General features: G+C 32.1%; 2 protein-coding genes and 1 non-coding gene across 3 annotated transcripts in view; 2 read left to right on the forward strand and 1 right to left on the reverse strand.

Moving 5' to 3' along the window:
- Positions 1-3,475, forward strand: part of LOC107001373 (zinc finger matrin-type protein 2) — a 6,624-nt gene extending 3,149 nt beyond the window's left edge. Inside the window, exons 5-10 of the mRNA XM_015199463.2 lie at positions 259-291; positions 670-748; positions 871-923; positions 2,466-2,526; positions 2,783-2,865; positions 3,044-3,475. Coding sequence (XP_015054949.1) covers positions 259-291; positions 670-748; positions 871-923; positions 2,466-2,526; positions 2,783-2,865; positions 3,044-3,133 — 399 coding nt within the window. The 3' untranslated portion in view covers positions 3,134-3,475. The remainder of the gene's footprint in view (positions 1-258; positions 292-669; positions 749-870; positions 924-2,465; positions 2,527-2,782; positions 2,866-3,043) is intronic.
- Positions 3,476-16,206: 12,731 nt separating this feature from the next.
- LOC107015352 (pentatricopeptide repeat-containing protein At1g09190) lies at positions 16,207-18,162 on the forward strand. Its single transcript, XM_015215602.2, has one exon. The coding sequence runs from the start codon at positions 16,287-16,289 to the stop codon at positions 17,739-17,741; it is 1,455 nt and encodes a 484-aa protein (XP_015071088.1). The 5' UTR covers positions 16,207-16,286; the 3' UTR covers positions 17,742-18,162.
- A 264-nt stretch (positions 18,163-18,426) lies between these two features.
- TRNAA-AGC lies at positions 18,427-18,499 on the reverse strand. The gene has a single exon. It is a non-coding gene; the product is annotated as a tRNA-Ala (tRNA).
- Positions 18,500-18,939: the final 440 nt, after the last annotated feature.

Genomic DNA, 18,939 nt, shown 5'->3' on the forward strand with positions numbered 1-18,939 from the left:
CCCCCCAATCAATCTTCACGAAACCCATCCCTGTTCTCCAAATTGGAAGAGCAAAAGAGGATATATTTTCATGCTTTGGATCTCCTCTCTGTTGCTTCTTCTTTTTCCCTGGTGTCTTGAATGTTATTGCTTGTGAATATCTTTTTCTTGTAGTTCCTGAATTCAACTTGTTGAAATAATTCAATGTCAGCACGTGCTTCTTATCTATTTTCAATGTATCCATCAATTTCTCATTTGTGTGTTATTCATTTCTGGCAGGTGGTTACTCCAATTGCACCATTAAGTCAGCAGGTACTTTCCACTGTTCTTATTTACATGTTAATTCCTAATTGCAGTGATGCAATTTTCTTTCTTCTGTATTTATTATATTTCAACTTCTTGTTGTCAAGCAGCAAGGACATGGTCCAGATATAGGATTAACGGATCGTTTGTTGTCAATCAGATGTAGTCGGGTCATATTTGGACCCTAGAGATTTTTGCAATATATGCTCTCATAGATAAGAAACTTTGTTCTTGATAAAAGGAAAACACTTGTGTTACAACTTGTTGTGCATATCGTACTTAAACCACCTTACTCTTGCTTAGTGGTCACTAATATTTTCTGTTTCTTTGTTAAGGTACAGTATTATCTCTTGTTAGATATAAATGAAATAATTTGTTTCCATGCAGGCTGGATACTATTGCCCAGTATGTGAATGTGTAGTGAAGGATTCTGCAAACTACTTAGACCATATCAACGGGAAGAAGCGTATGTCATTTTGATACCTATAACCTTCTCACTTATTGCTGTACTTCACCCCTGTTGGCCTTTTTTCTTGCTCAAAACTGCTTCAATTGTTTTATACTTATTGATGCATGTTTTTTTTCCAGATCAACGAGCTTTGGGTATGTCTATGCGGGTGGAGAGATCCTCTCTAGAGCAGGTGGGCTGAATATAATGTATTGGCAAGGAAGTATTGTTTCTATTCTGTATTGATAAGTAACAACATCATTCATTAGTAATAGACCTTGCATAGTTTCAGTTCTTAAGAACAAAAGTTAAAATTAAAAATAGATAAATTGTGAGAGAATAATATAAAAGAAATTTAAAAGTGTATAACCCAAAACAAACTTTTCTCAGAAGCTGGTTTAACTACCTTGGTATTATAATATTTGTGCACAATAATAACAGTACAGTTACCGAATTCTTAATTGTAAAGTACCATATTTACAAATTGTAGAAAAAAAGAGAATTTGAAACATAAACTGACATGGGCATCAGGGTGATAATCCAGGGTATAAATGAACATACAGTATTAAGCGTGCATGGGACCTGATGCCCCATGAATTGAGCATTAGCCTCAAGAGATTTAAAGCTCACATGGTTGTTCAGGGCATTTAGTGCTGCCTCACCCAAAGGCGAGTTTGGGGTGAGTGTCAACTTTGTTTTTTAAAATGTTGATTTCTCCCCGCTATAACTGAAGGAAATATCTGGACTAATATTAGGATATTGAGAAATGAAAAAAGGGGATTGAAGTAGGATTTCTAGGTATATTCTTTCTTCATTGTGACTGATGTCCAGTCAATTTGTTGTAAAGACAGATTTTAGAATTTTGTTTTTCTAGTGAAACTCTACCTCTGTTGAAGGGATACGTGTTTTCAAGTTTGTAGATTTGCTTAGTTCCGTAAGGATGAGATGGTGAGATGGTCCCTTAAAAGAATAAATTGTCCATGCCTTTGGAAAAGTTGAGTCTGCAATTGTTTTTTCTTGAGAAGGCTGTAGATTTGAGAGTCTGCATTGTATTCTGGAGTTACTTGTCTTCGCGTATAACATGGTTATATTATGGTTTTGGATACATAAATAATTTGGGCCAGTGAATGGGTTCTCTGGCACAAATTAATGATCTTTTTTGCAGGCTTGCTTCTTTCTTTTTATGGGTTTCTCCCTTCCCTCCATTCTGGAATACCTTAGATAATCGCACACCTGTGTTCATTCTTAAAGAGTTTAACTTCTTTATCACTAGGAGAAGGTGACCTACAACATCATGTAACTATTTATAGCAAGCCTGAATATGGTAACATGGAAATAGGGTAAAGGACTTGTTATAACTGGTTAAATTACATTGATTGTGTAAAAAATATTTATTCAGTAATATCAGTAAATTAAACCCCTAATAGAGCGTGTTGGGAAGTATGAAGGATTTGACTAAAGTTGAAATTTGTTTGGAAAATGTCAATATCACTGAAGGACTTGACTGTCTTGTGTGGTAAGTTAATTTTACTCGTGAGATATCCATTTCTTAGCTGAATCCAACTAATTTCTGAAGTATAAATTCGAATGAAAGATCTAATAGTGAACGGTTGTGCTATAAATAGGCACAATGAATGATTCAGAATATCCTTGCTTATTATTTTAGACTCTAGATGATAAACATATCTGGCTCCAATTTTTTTCCTTCAATAACTTCAAATTTCTTGATTCTCAGGTCCAACAACGATTTGAATCGCTCAAGAAGCGCAAAGATCCAGGAAGCTTTACTGTGCAAGGTAGAAATCTAACTAGAAAAAAAGAGGAATTGATAATAAGCCTCAGCTTAGTGAACGGTTAATGCTTTTAATTTTTATAGGTTGAGTATGTACCTTATATGTAGTGATAGCGAAGATTGATATGGTTTTCCTTTTTCCTCTGTATCACATTTCAGTTTGTCACCGATTAAAAAATAATTGCACAGCTGCTTTCTTAGGTATAAGGACTAGCATGCACATATTGAACTGCTATGACCATCTTTCATTTTGCTTGTAGATTTTGATGAGCGAATGTTGAAACAGCAGCAGGAAGAGGAAGAAAGGAAACGTTTACGTCGAGAAAAGAAGAAAGAGAAGAAGGTTTATATTTCTGTGAAGCTTACTTTTGGACATTAGACTCGGAGATTACTGATATCATGATTCAAATTTTGGTCACATACTTATTCTTTATCCCTTCCCCTCTCTCCCTTTCTACGGCAGTGCTTACTCTAACAAAGTTTTGTTGATGGTTACTTTGATGATCTGTATTGATATCCAGAAAGAGAAGGTCTCAGAAGAGGAACCTGAAATAGACCCTGATGTTGCAGCTATGATGGGATTTGGAGGTTTCAAAACTTCAAAAAAGTGATCGCCGTTGGACATGAATCAATTGCGAAGATAGTTTAGTCTGGAGTAATCTGCCAGAGGCTCGTAATTTACTTTGAAAAGGTCTAAAATGTGAGATAGAAATTCCATTTTGGTACCATAGTAGTTAGGCAGTTGAATTTCGTCAATCTCATGTTTGATAAGCTAGTCTCCAGAACTTTCTCAATGAACTGATTGTAACCATGGCTTGGAGTGTATCCTCTCCGATTGTTCATTGCTAATTTAAGTCTCCAAATCTTTCTGCTTCATTGCTAGTTTGAAGAATACGGTTACGGTATGAAAATTTCTAAAAACTGGTAATTTGATGGGCAGTTGACGTTTTCTACTTCTTTTCATTTCCCTTTGATATTACNCAAATCTTTCTGCTTCATTGCTAGTTTGAAGAATACGGTTACGGTATGAAAATTTCTAAAAACTGGTAATTTGATGGGCAGTTGACGTTTTCTACTTCTTTTCATTTCCCTTTGATATTATGTAAATTAAATATGTGGTGCAACGAACTTTTCATTGCCTGGTGATGCGTATACCTGAAGGAACTGAGAGAGCATAAACAATTCTTGCTATGGCGTTTTTGAGGTGGCATGTATTTTGAAAATACTCTCTTCTACGCTGATGTTCATATTTTCAGATAACAAAGCCTTTTGAAATGAAAAGTTCACAGGTTTATTTGTATTTTTTTGGTTTGAACAAAAGTTACATCTAATATCAGGAAAATTTACAGGCACCCAAAGGGTGACTGACTGTCAATTACCGGATAAAAATTAAGTGTAAATTAGGTATATAACATTTTATATAATAATATTCTCAAGTTATAGCATTAGAGTCTGAATTTCAGTGTATAACATTTAGTATCTCAATCTATAGAATTTTATTAATAAATATAATGTTAATTATAATTTATTAAAAAGAGTTTTTATTAACAATTAATAAAAAAAAGGAATAAACTAAATGGATAATTAATATACCTAATTAAGGGATACTTTATTAATTACATTAAATATGTAGTTAGCACGTTTTGAAACTGTACACTAGCACGCTTTAAGGGATTTTAATTAAAAATTAATATTAGATTAACACGTTTTTAGGGATATCAAAAAATTATCTCTAGTTAGTTTAAATGATATTAGTTTTTTTGATTTAATTCCTTAAAAAACTCTACCAAATTTTAACGATTATTTTCAGATTTGCAGATTATTTTCAGATTGACATTTTGAAACCTATTTGCATCATCGTTACAATTCATCCTTTTTCCAATTTTTCACGATTATTTTCAAATTGGCATCAACGTAGAAGTCATTTTTCTCAAAATTTCACGATTATTTTCATAACTGCATATTTCAGTTCGTTTTTTTAGTAACCTGATAAATTTTGGCGTTTGAAACAATTTGATTTGATCTGATGGAGAACATTATGTCAATATTAATTAAACATGGTGGAAATTGAAATTCATTAGGTTGGCTTTTAATTATGATTTGTTTCTTTTAATTATGAATTGTTGAGTTTAATTAATTTGATATTTTTTACATGTGTTCGATTTTTTTGATAACTGTATTATCTGTTAACAATTTGTATATTTCTTTCTTTTTTAATGAAATAGTTATGTTACGTATAGCGTGTTTGAAGTCTGAAGTTTGTATTATTAGTGTATGAAAAAGTATACGAAACGTGTATCAATTGTTTATGAAAGTCCTTTTTTTTAAAAAAAAGAATATTCTAGTTTTCTATTGAAATTAGAATATATGTTTTTGTATTAATTTTGTATTGAAATTATATTGTGTTTGTTTAATTGGAGTAGTTTGTAGGACAGTGAATGATATATTAAATGTGTATGAAGTATGTATGAATTATATGAACTGATTATAAACGGTCATCTTCTTTCCAAAAGTTTTCCAATTTAAACTTGTGGTAAAAATTTGACTTGGGGACTTTGTTAAAGTCTCCGAAATTTTCTGCAATTAATCTATTTGGAACAGATGGATCGGAAACAAAATCAGAGATTGGTCCAGATTTTAGATCGGTTACAACGATCAACTCTTTTAAGTCAAAATGTAACTCTGTACCATTTACATTGATAATGAACATGTCATCCCTGCCAATTTCAGATTCAAGAAGGAAAATATGACGCAACAATTGACATCGGATTTTTAGGTTATGTAAATCATAAAAAAATCCAAATGTGATTTCTTGTAAAAATTGCTGAAACTTATCTTGACCGAGGAAGGTCAACAAATCAGCGAACACAATCATGTTGATACAGAAAGATAAATGTGTTTGAACCTTCTTCTCTTATAAAATTTGTAAAACTAACTTATTACTTTTTATATACTATAAAATTTCATAGAAAAAAAAATCATATATACAATGCTATATTAAATTGACATTCAATTAATTCATACACAAATCATACAAATTATATACAAAATTCATACAATATTAATACATATTCGATGGAAATTTAATTCAATTCATACAGAAATCATACAAATTATATCCCTCAGTTCATACACAACTCATACAATATTAATACATAGTCGATTTAAAAAAAAAATTAATATGTGACTTTTAAACTACAAACTAATCTCATTTAGTATGAATACCTCAATTCATACATCATAATCAAAAAATAAAATATACAGTTGCAATATTTATTATAATAGTCAAAATTATAGGATACACAACATTAATACATCATTCATACACATATTTTACTGGACAAGAATATCATTTTATACATACATGATACAATGGTAATACATAATGCATAAACTCCTGTATCGATAATGACCAATTATTTCATACACAAAATTAATACATTTATTATGTATCAAATCATATACTGATATATTCAAATTATATCATATACAAAACACACAACACTAAATCATTCAATATTCATATATAATTATAATATAAAATACGAAAAACTCAACTCGTACATAAATCATATAAATTTCATGTAGTATACTATTGACAAATAAAAGCAAAAATTAAATACACTAACACAACACATTGTAATCAAAATTTGAAATAATCTTTTTACTGACTTTATCAACTTTTTTGGGTTTATTTGTAGCTTGTATCTCTGATGCTTTTTTTGAAAACTTTTTTGTTGATCGATCAATTTCAATGCCTTTTATTTTTTTTTTGATTTTGTATTTTTTAATCCTCAGCAAAGTCAGAATTGGATTCTGATGATGTTCTAATTTCTTTTCCTTTCCTCTTCTTGCCTCTTTCCTTTGCCTCTTTGATTTTGTTTTTTTCCATCTTTGAGTTAACTGAACTACACTTCTCTTTTTCCTTTGATTTCTGCGTTTGAGTTTGTGACAATATATCGAATGAAGGAACATGAAAGTCATCAGACTCATCGACCAATCTTTTACTTTTACTTGGGATTTCACTACCTTTCCTAGACATTCTATATGAACTAAATGGGGAACTGATCTGAGAGAATGTTTGAGTTTTGGAATGAACTGATCTGAGAGGGATATGGGAAGATGAGTGAGGCGGGATTTGGGTAAGAACAAAAAATCTTTGCGTGTTGGAAAGAGATGATGAGTGAGGCAGGAGTTTGGGGAAGATCAAAATATCTTCGCATGTTGGGGAGAGATGGAGTGTATTAGGGGAAGATGTTTGTGTATGTATTGGTTGAGATGGGGGTAGATAGTTATTGGGCAACCGTATAATAGGGAATTAATTAAAATCAAATCCCTATTATTTAGATTTTGTTTTTTAAAAGGTAACTATAAATGTAAAATTTAATTAATAAATTTAATTAATAATAATTTATTATTTATATTAAAAGCTTTAAAAGGTGATAAAGAGAAAAAAAAATCATGTTTTAATTTGATTTAAACTAATTTGAGCATTTTAAGGAAACTGAATAATTTAAATCCTTTTTGAATTCATTAATATGTGCTAATTTGTTAATTATCTATTATTAATTAAAATTAATTCAAATCCCACAATTAGTGCTACTTACCAATTTATACATAAAAGTTTTTCTTTCTTTTTTATATTATTTAAAAAATAAAAATAAAAGTTAATTATAAAAAATAAAAATAAATATTTAAACATATTAATTAGTATTTAAATAATTACTTATAGTTTATTTTTAATTAAATATATTTTTAATTGATATGCTATAACTCGATAATAATCTGCTATAAGTAATTTATTTTTGAAAAGTATGTTTATAACTTGATATATATAACCTTAAATGTGTATAAGGTGTCATTTTTATAAAAATCAACGGTGATTAAGTGTGTACTTGGTTTGGTGAATGAATTTTTTTTTAGAAAATATCTTTTATTTTTTATTTGAGATTAAAAAAATACTCTTTAAGATAATTGATCTAGAATCCGACCTCGATATCCAAACTAGGACAAGACTTCATGATCGTTTCAAAATCTTTTAAAAAAAATCTTTTTTTTGAAAAAATAATAAAATCGACAGGGTGGCTCAAGCGGGAGGTGGTGCTGGGTAAGGTGATGCAAAAATGAAAAACTTTAAATTGAAAATATTTTTTGAAAATAATTTTTTAAAAAAAAAATTGGTGGGGGTGGCAGCGTAGGGGTGGGGGTAAAAATGAAAAAAAAATAAAAAATATTTTTCAATTTTCGTTTTATAAAAAAATTGACAGGGTGCGGGTTAGTGGGTGGCCTTGTTGAGGGGGAATGGCGTAATTTTTTTAAAAATAATTTTGAAATATTTTAAAAAGCAACTTTTTTTTTTTTGTTGTTGGTGGTTTTGTGTGTGTGGGGCGCGGGAGGGAGGGGGTTGGTGGTAGGGATAAAAAATATATTCGAAATTTAAAGAAAAAGAAATTTTTTAATTTTTTTTTGAATTGAGAGGATCGGGTACAACATATGGGCAGAGTAAGTAAAAAAATTATAGGATGAAATAGAATTTTGGAAAATGTATTCCTTAATTTTGGAAGGAAAGTCATTTTCCTTAAATTTGACGAAAATGAGTTGATTGGAAAACATTTTCCAACACATAAGCCAACCAAACATGGAAAATTAAAAAACATTTTCCATAAAATGTTTTTCTCCATACCAAACACACCCTAAGTTCAATATCTTCGAGGAGGAAAGGTATCAAGTGATTTCTTTTCATTTTCTTTAAGTTTTTGGTGAACTTGATTATCCAATATCTATGTGGTTGATAGAGTTTCATGATTGTGGAATGGACAAAAAAGGCGAAAATCATAATCGATGTTAAAAACCACCAATATCTTTAGTTTGTCTCATAAAAAAAATATTGGTGAAGATGAAATAAAATTGATATTAAGGATTTATACGCAAAACCCAACTAATTTAAGCTAGCGTTTGANTTAAGGTTGAGGCGTTATTGCAGTTGTTTGAATTCCTATTTTTGTATCATTACTATATTTTATTTTATTTGGGTTAAATTTAAGCCAGAGGCCTTTTTATTTCCAAATAAAGTTATACAGACTGAACCACAAAAATGACCAACAAAAACAACTCAAAGCAAAACTCAGCAGCTCACAAAGGTAAGCCATTTCCTACTTTATCTCCTCATTCCAATGGATACCTCTCATCTTCTTTCTCTTGTTGATGTAGAGGTAATGTTGTTTAAAAGATGCTGGGGAATTTATACCAAATGCGCAAACCAATCCCTTTGGCTGGTGACTCCTTTTTGTAAGCTGACAAAGCTTAGGAAAATCTGATGTTGACTGAATATATCGATGTAAATGACTTTTATGTGATCTCTCAAACTGTGGTATCCCTCCCTTTTTATTAATGAATGTCGATGTTTATCCTCCCCTTCTCTATTCTCAATGTTGATATCTGCTAGAGCTGTCAATTGGGCTAGCTTGTCTCATCTGAGTTAATCCATACATGCTTTGACATTTTACAGGTCAAGCCGAGCTAGCCCATTTTTGGTGTGGGCTAGAAAACGGTCGGCCCAACCAACAAGTATATGGGCTAAATGTTTGCCGGGTCAGCCCACTTTTTTTAAAAAAAAATTATATTTTTTATAATAATTAAATTATAATTTAAAAATATTATCATAAATATTGACAAAATAATATTACATGATGTTAATGTTACTTCTTGTTAGATAGAACTCAAGCCCCACAAATCAGCCTACCCCTATTAATCCACACCACAATTAAATTTCTACATCAAAGTAAACATGTAAATCCATATATGTAAAAACATTTGGTTAAAGCAGCCAAAAACACACAGAATCTCAAGCTAAACACAAACAAAATTAACCAAATCAAAATGCACAAACATTAACAAATACACAACTTGAAACAATCCAGAAACAAACTCACCAGTGAATTTTCAAATTAGTCAAATCGCACATTTTTTCCACCATCAAAGAAGATAAAAAGTAAGATCTGAACTGTAGTTGAAACAACAAACAAACCTAGGGTTTTCAAAACAAAAAAAATCGATCATGAGATGGTGGAGAAAAAGGTAAACTGAAAGGAAAATATATGCTACTGTGTGTGTATGAGAGAGATAAAGAGAGAGGTGAATGAATTTGAAATTAAAAGAGGAACGTGAGAGTGAAGAGACAACGTTCTCACTGTTACATAACAAGCAAATTCTCTTATTAATATGTATTGTATACTAATTAAATTTGGTCAAACAATACTAATTTGCTTGTTATGTAACGGTGAGAACGTTGTCTCTTCACTCTCACCTTCCTCTTTTTAATTTCAAATTCACTCGCCTCTCTCTTTCTCTCTCTCACACACACAGTAGTATACATTTTGCTCTCTGTTCTTCCTTTACCTTTTTATCCACCATCTCATCGATCATTTTTTTTGTTTTGAAAACCCTAGGTTTATTTGTTGCTTCAACTACAGTTCAGATCTTACTTTTTATCTTCTTTGATGGTGAAAACAATGTGCGATTTGACTAATTTGAAGATTCACTGGTGAGTTTGTTTCTGGATCGTTCCGAGTTGTGTATTTGTTAATGTTTATGCATTTTGATTTGATTAATTTTGTTTGTGTGTAGCTGAAGATTCGGGGTGTTTTTTGGCTGCTTTAACAAAATGAGTTTGCGTATATGGGTTTACATGTTTACTTTGATGTAGAAATTTCTTAAGCCCCACAAATCAACAGACTTATTCAGGTTGGGCTAAAAAATTCTTTTCTTAAATTGGCTCAAAAAATCTTAGCCACTCCTATTAAATCCTGAGTTAGGCCACTCCAAATCCAACGAGCCTAGCCCATTGACGGCTTTGAATTATTTGCGCTTTATTGATGTTGACCAAGATTCTGCAATCGCGAGGTAGTTGTGTAAAACAGCTCACGCTTATTGGGCTCTGTTGATCCAATGTTATGCTTGCAAGTTTGTCTGCTACCTGATTGTCTTCCCTGAAAATATGTTTAATTATACACCGTAAATCACTTGTGTGTCGCCTTATCTCCTCTATCTGATCGCTGAGCTTCCAAGGTATCTGCCAATCTTTCACAATAAAATTTCTTAAATTGATCGAATCAGTCTCCAAAATTATATTTTGTAATTGTAACTCCCTACACTTTCTCAGCGCCATTATCACAACATTCGTTTCTGTCTCCATACTAGTGGTAATGTCTATACATCCCGCTTCAACTTTAATCAAATCCTCATTGTTATTTCTTATGCAAAAGGCGTATGCGCTTTCTCCAGGGTTACCGTTGCACCATTTGTATTGCATTTTATCTATGTTTGCTTCTGTAGTTGCCATCTCACTGTCTTCGAGTGAATCTGTGACTTATAATTCTTCAAAATGTGTATTATTCCATTCCATTCACAAGGCAGTATTATCCAAATATATTTTATTTTCACCAATCGATGCACAGCTACCAGTACTTGTTGATGCATACATTCATATGAGCCTTCTTTTCCAAGCCTTCTGTTGTTTCTCCTCTTCCATAGTTACCACATTCAATAGATGTGGAATGACCTTGTATACGTATCTCAATTTAGTTGAGGCTGGTTCGAACCATCATTTTTTTTACAGTTTGTTGTAGTTGTCCTCCCATATAGATATTTGCACAAGTAGCAAAAAATCCCCATAACTTTTGAGCTATTGAGGTTGTTAGAAATAGGTGACATGGTCTCCTGCACATAAGTCTCACAACAGTAGCATCTCGAAGCCAATGAGACCCTCATCTTTCTTAGATTGTCCTCCGTTGCAATTCTCCCCTTTGCGGCCCTCCGTAGAAAAAAATGAATTTTAATGGTATCGCATCCAAATGTTTTCCAACCAGTCTTGCCTAGGTTTGCGATCCATTACTATTTCAAAAGTTGACTTGATCGAAAAAATTAGCATTAAAAATATCCACCATGGCTAATCAACTTCATCTTATCTCACATTCACATTCACCTTTATACTTTTGATTGTTTGAACCACTACCTCTTCTCACACCAACTCACATAGCTTTTCTTTATCTCATTATCCATTGTTGATACACATTTGTAACTCTATTTCTTCCTTATCGTCATTCATATCATTGGTTAGATAAAACGCTCATTTTCTTGTCCAATTATCGTACCAAAAACTAGAGTTTTAGACTTAATTTGCCACCCTATCTCCTGTTCTACCCTCATCTCTACCATCTTTTTTCATACATGTGAAACACCTCTCGCCCTAGCTATAACTGGATGTTGTTTCTTGCAATATTTATTCCACACCTAAGCTCCACAATGGATCAGTTGAAACTCTAAATCTCCACCATAACTTGCTAAATAATGTCTTTGTTACTCCATGTAGTGTTCGAAAACCTACTCCACCCTCTTCTTTTGGAAAACACATGTCTTCCCACGCTATCCAGTGTTTCCTTCTCTCTCCCCTATTTCCACTCCAGAAGAACTTCGCAAAAATGTGATGCAACAGATTTATTACCCCTTTCGATGGATTGATAGCTAAGGTATAATGGAATTGATTGTAACACATAAGTAGCAAGGGCTATGAAATACCAAAGTGGAGCCCAGAGATCAATCATTTGTCATACAATATTATTTGGATCGGCTTATTAATTGACCAAAGAACTGCTACTATCTCATATATCGAAGGTTCCAAATTTGAGGGATGCATATAACAAGAGATTCTAAATTATCTTTCACCAGTAATGCTAGTGGAAGTTTTAGGATTTTCTACCCTATTTGCATCTTGAAATTGATGCATCAACCTAGTGCATTTTACTATTTAAATGCAATATTGTAATAATATAGAATTAAGTTTATTCCATCAATTCTAAATTAATTTGATTTTACATATAAATCTCAATATTAAGTTTATTCCATTTTCTTAAAATTTTCTCTCAATATTTAATAATTTTTACTACACATTCAAATAAGAAAGAAGAATCAATTTAGAAACGAAAAAAATAAAGAAGCAAGGGCTAAAAAAATGAACCTTTGAAAGCTGATCTCATCAACTCCCGGGATCCACCACAGGTTGGGTTTGAGAGCCGTGTGATGGGTGACTATCCAGCACGGTTCGGAGAGCACTTTTAGTCTGCGCTGGTGAATGGAAGCCCCCCTTATCAAGCAAGAAGGAAGCGGCTCTTCCCACGGCGGAGTCACCACTGACTCTATTTATTATTATGGTAAATCAGTGTATCAAGATGTCAATCAACATCGGGTAGAAAATGTTGATCACCTAAAATCGAAGGAGAAGGAAGCCACGGTTCTGGAGCACAAAAGAGAAAATTTCCATAGAGGCGATGAGAACAGGGAGAAGAAGTGGCGGAGAGCACAAAATCATAAAACCCTATCATTTAGGGTTTTTTTGTATTCACCTAGTCTGACCATTCCGCTCAAGTCTTTTTTTGGTATATATATATGTGCGGATTTATTTAGTATCCCATTTTTATTAAATAAAATAGATCCGAGTCCAAATTTAATTTAGAAAAGGAAAAGAAAAAAATAAGCGGATATTGGTGACTTTCATTAGGGGTATGCACTTTTTGGATTAAATCGAATAACCAAAACCAAATCAAATCGAATTTTTATTTGGATTATTTTTTTATTCTTTCGAATTGATTTTGGATTAATAAATTACTTTGTTTGATTTTGTAATTTATTTTCGGGTTTTAAAAAATAGAAATCGAAAACTCGAGAAAAACTGATTTTTTTTCTTTATATATTTATATATATTATTATTATTATTATTTTCTCGTTTAGAATTAAGTTGGAGTTAATCATTTTTGGCCCTTTTTGGTTATTGCCTTTCATGTTGGTTACATTTATAAGTATTGTGCTTCAAGTTTTACTTATGGTTTATATTAGAAAGTATATTTAAGGGATTAAATATTATTACTTTTAGTTATGTGATTAATTATTGACATAGTCGAATAATCAAACCAAAAAAAGCTTAACCGAATAGAAGAAAATCAAATCGAACCAAATTTATTTTGGATCGAATTGAGTTACTCTTTTATAAAATTAAAAATCAAAAAATTCAAACCGAATAGTGCAAAACCAAACCGATCGATGCACACTCTACTTTTAATATCAATTGTGATTTCGAGTCCATTTCACAATGGTACTACTTCATTACATCGGTATATAAAATAGAATTTTTTTTATTCAAACCGTTAATCGAGTTAAATGAGAAAAAATTAGATTAATAATTTGATTTGACTTGGTTTGATATTAAAAAAATCAAATATACTTGGATTGATTTGATTTTACTTTAAAGGAAAGTCAATACTAGACCAAATTAATCTGACATTGTATATATATTTCAAAGGAAAAGGGTCTGATATATTTTTCAACTTTGTCATTTGGAGCTGATATACCCCTCATTATGAAAGTGGCTCATATATACCCTTACTGTTATACAAACGGCTCACATATGCCACTGCCGTTACAAAATAAGCTCACATATAGCCTTCATTTAACGGAAATTAAAAAATTAATTTTAAATTAATATTTTTTTACTTTTAATTTTTTTTAAAAAAAGTTATTTAGCGGTAAATATGATTCTTCTATCAAAGTTCAAGGTATATTTTTATTTTTTTTTCATACATAAATTATTTTTTGAATTCTTTTATTATAATTATTTGAGTTTCTTATTCTTATTATTTTTTTCTTTCATTCCTTAGTGTAAAAGAAAAAAATTTGGACTATTTTTTTTGTCTATATTATAATTTAATTTAATGTATTCGAAGAAATTTTTTTGATAATCTACAATAAGTTTAACAAAAATATTAGTGAAACATAAATAAATTTGATTATCAAAATAATAATTCTAAATAAGTTATTGAAACAAAAAAAAGTTAAAAAAATATGTTTGACGAGGATTAAATTTACTCATATGGAATTTTATTTTTTATATTAAAATAATAAAAAATTAGATTAATTTTTTTTTTCATTTCCATTAGAGGAAAAGGGTATATGTGAGGCATTTGTTTATAAATAGGGGTATATATGAGCTACTTTCATAACAAGGGGTATTTGAACATTTGAAGTTTTTGATACTTGGAATTTAGAATAGTCCAATAAAAATTATAGTCCATAGATATTAGTAACTCTAATAAAAATCATATCAATATAACCGTTAATAAAAAAATTGATTCAACACTAAGAATGATAGTAATGTTGAATATACCCCTCAACTTTGATTTATTGGTTAACTTTACCCCCACCGTTAAAATGAAGTTATTTATACCCTCAATGTTAGCAAACTTATCATATATACCCTCCAAACTAACGGTTATCCTAAATCGACCCCAAATTCTCAATTTTAATCAAATTGACCATTTAAAATTGGTTCCTTCTTTTAATTTAGACCCGACCCACTAAACTAAATAATATTGTTGAGACTTCAAAGTTCTAGCTTTCTTCCTCAATGTGGTTCAAGATTTCTTCCTGAATGTGGTAAAAAACAGAGATTTTGTAGAGTCATGTACAACTGAATATACATAAACCAACAAAAATGAAAAAGCACCATTAGAGGAAATAAAAAAGCTACTGCCATGGTACAAATTGTTTTTGTATAGATGGTATGAAAATGAGAAAACACCATTAGAGTATTTGATGGTGTTTTCTTGTACTTCGACAACCCTCGACTCTTCAGCGATCTCAACGGTGGCAAATACAACTGTACATTCACATCTTTTTCTGGCAACGCCGACGATCAAAAAGCAAGAGGCCAACACCCTTCTGCCTTACTGTTCCACCCCATCTTTTACGCTATATTTTCTTTCACATTCCCTACTTTCAATCTTTTAATTTTTCATCATTGATTTGAACCAAAACCTCTAATATTTCAATTTTTTTTATCTCGGAAAATCATGTTCGTAATCAGCAGGCAACAACATCGGTTCAAATCAATTTGTGCCGGTTTGGAGGAATCGGAGGAAGAGTAAGACGAACGGAACGTGCACTCGTCGGATCATAGAAAAATTAATAAAGAAAAGAAAGAAAACGAAGAGAGTTATCCTTACCTGAGACATCCTGGTAACCTTTTTAATGGAGCATTAAGAATTCATTGTTCAAGTTGTTGAGAGAAAGAGAAGAGACTGGTTATGGGTCGGTTCGGGTTTGACTAATGAATAATTGGATAGTTTCAATTAAAATTGAGTTATTTTTATTGATTTGGAATTTCCGTCTATATAAGAGTATATATGACAAGTTTGTTAACGTTGAGGGTATAAATAACTTCATTTTAACGGTAAGAATAAAATCAACCAATAAATCAAAGTTGAAGGGTATTTTTGACCATTTTCCCTTAATATTATATTGATTTATACATTTAAAATGCAAAACCTAATTTTAATCATGTAATTAATACTTAATTAGACTTATTTTAACATGATTTTGTATTTATAAAGAGATTGTGATTATTTTCATTTTAACATTTTAGTTTACAATTTATGCAATTTCATTATTATTTTTGTTGAATATTATAGTATCATCACTTAAATCATATTTAGAACATATATTAATTATACATTTGAGAAAAACCCAAACCCTCCTAAAAGAATCCAAATTTTATTAATTTAATTTAATTTATAATTTTAAAAATTTGATAAAAATAATTTGATTTGTTATTTGAATTCCAAACTAGCCTCTTTGTAAACAAAGTATTTCCCATTAAAGGTTAAATCCTACTTTACTGTTTCATTATCTGTGCTTCTTCTTCTTCTTCTTCTTCATATGAACAGAGGGAGCCGAGAGGTTGAGCGGAGGATTCTCCGGCTGCTCCACGGCCAAAAAACTCGAACCCAACTCACTCAAATCCATGCCCACATCCTTCGCCACCACCTTCACCACTCTAACCAGCTCATCTCCCACTTCGTTTCCATCTGCGGTTCTCTTAACAGAATGCGTTATGCATCCATCATATTTCAACACTTCCAGAATCCCAGCATCTTCCTCTTCAATTCCATGATCAAAGGTTACTCTTTATGTGGCCCTTATCAAAATTCTGTCGTCTTCTTTTCCACTATGAAACGACGTGGCATTTGGCCTGATGAGTTCACTTTCGCCCCTTTGCTCAAGGCTTGTGCTAATCTTGAGGATTTGGAACTGGGGCAAGGAGTGCATAAGCATGTTCTTGCACTTGGGTTTGGCAGATTTGGGTCGATAAGGATTGGGATTGTCGAGCTGTACTCTGGTTGTGGGAGGATGACGGATGCGAAGAAGGTGTTTGATGAAATGCCTCACAGAGATGTCATTATTTGGAATTTGATGGTTAAGGGTTATTCTCAAAGTGGAAATGTGGATATGGGACTTGGTCTGTTTAGGCAAATGGGTGAGAGGACTGTTGTTTCTTGGAATTTGATGATTTCGTTGTTAGCGCAAAATGGGAGGGAGAAGGAGGCTTTGGCACTTTACCATGAGATGAGGAATGTTGGTTTTGAGCCTGATGAAGCTACTGTTGTTACTGTGTTGCCTGTTTGTGCTCAATTAGGAGAACTTGATTTGGGAAGGTGGATTCATTCTTATGCTAAGTCTGAAGGCCTCTATCCCAATCTCGTATCCGTTGGCAATGCATTGGTTGATTTCTTTGGAAAATCTGGTGATTTGGAGACTGCGATTACTATATTCAATGACATGCCTAGAAAAAATGTAGTTTCTTGGAATGCTGCGATATCAAACTGTGCTTTTAACGGGAAGGGTGAATTGGGTGTACAATTGTTTGATAAGATGTTAGATGAAGGTGTGAGACCTAACGATTCGACTTATGTGGGTGCTTTAGCATGTTGTGCACATGCAGGTTTGGTCCACAGAGGGGGAGATTTGTTTGATTCTATGATTGCTAATCATGGTATAGAACCAACAATCGAGCATTATGGATGCATGGTTGATCTTCTAGGTCGTGGTGGCTGTCTAAAGGAGGCTCATAAACTAGTGGAAACCATGACAATGGAACCAAATGCAGCTATATGGGGTGCATTGGTTAGTGCTTGTCGCACTCATGGTGAAATAGAGTTGGCTGAATACGCGCTTAAGGAACTTATTAAACTTGAACCTTGGAATTCGGGTAACTATGTATTGTTATCCAATATTTATGCTGATAGAGGAAAATGGGAAGACGTTGAAAAGGTGAGAGTATTGATGAGCGGAAATAGCATTAAAAAAGCGCCAGGACAGAGCACAATTGTTTGATCATTTTTCGACTTCATTATATGGCTAATCCCTTAGCTGCATCTTTAAACTATGGGTGTTTGCTCCTTGCTGGTAGATATGGTCCCTTTAATGAAGGGCTCTTCCTAATTGATCTGCTTTTCTGCAACTATATCAATGAATCCCCAGGGAGAAAGAAACATATTTAAGGGATTTTGACCTTTGAATATATGAAAGTGAACTGAACTCATAAGTGAAAGTGAGTATAGTGGCAAATGTGTTAGGTGTAGAGACATAGGGTAGAAGAGAAGGAAAATGTGTTAGGTGTGCACGTTTCCAAGTGTAGGTTCCATCTCCCAGTCCTTGTTGTTCTAATTCTCTCCAATTGATGTAACAAAGATTTAGTAGGCGTTTAGACATGCAATTTCAACTCATGAGATGAAACTCCAAATTCTCCAAAGTTTATGATTTGGGAATTTCAAAAACAAAAATTGAGCCAAACAATCACACATATATATCTATAAACCATTAAATGAAATTTATAATTCATATCATTAGATTATTTCTCATTAACAGATAATTTATTATTGTTGGGACAATTTTAGTGGCAGGTTTTATTAACTTTTTTTTTAAAATATAAGTGNTCATTAACAGATAATTTATTATTGTTGGGACAATTTTAGTGGCAGGTTTTATTAACTTTTTTTTAAAAATATAAGTGCAGAAATGGAGATGCGGGGTATCGATCCCCGTACCTCTGGCATGCTAAGCGAGCGCTCTACCATCTGAGCTACATCCCCTGTTTATTCTTCTTATGTACAATAAGAAATCGAATTTAACAAAACAATAAGCTGACATTTCACAAGCACTATGCACAGTTTCAATAGCATGCAAACATTAATATGAAATAGAAGAAATACACATACTTTTCATTATAAATCTTTGGGTGAGTAATTTATTTGGGATGGATGCGTCCTAGTGTAATAGAGTAAAAGACAAATGAGTTGGATTGAGGCAAAGTCCCTCTCCTTAGAGCTATAATAGCAAGACAAGAGAGGTTAGATAACTCTTAACGAAGGAATAGGGTTTAGATCGTACAAACTAATCCTTGTCCATCTCTCTCGAATGTAAGCTACTTACAAACATCACGTACCAAAATCTCAATCCTTTTTGCATCACCTTCTCCCTCTCGAATGTAGGCGACTTTCTAACACTACGTACCAGAATCTCAATTCTTTTG

The sequence above is a fragment of the Solanum pennellii genome, chromosome 1 (genome assembly GCF_001406875.1).
Source record: "Solanum pennellii chromosome 1, SPENNV200".
Classification (NCBI taxonomy): domain Eukaryota; kingdom Viridiplantae; phylum Streptophyta; class Magnoliopsida; order Solanales; family Solanaceae; genus Solanum; species Solanum pennellii.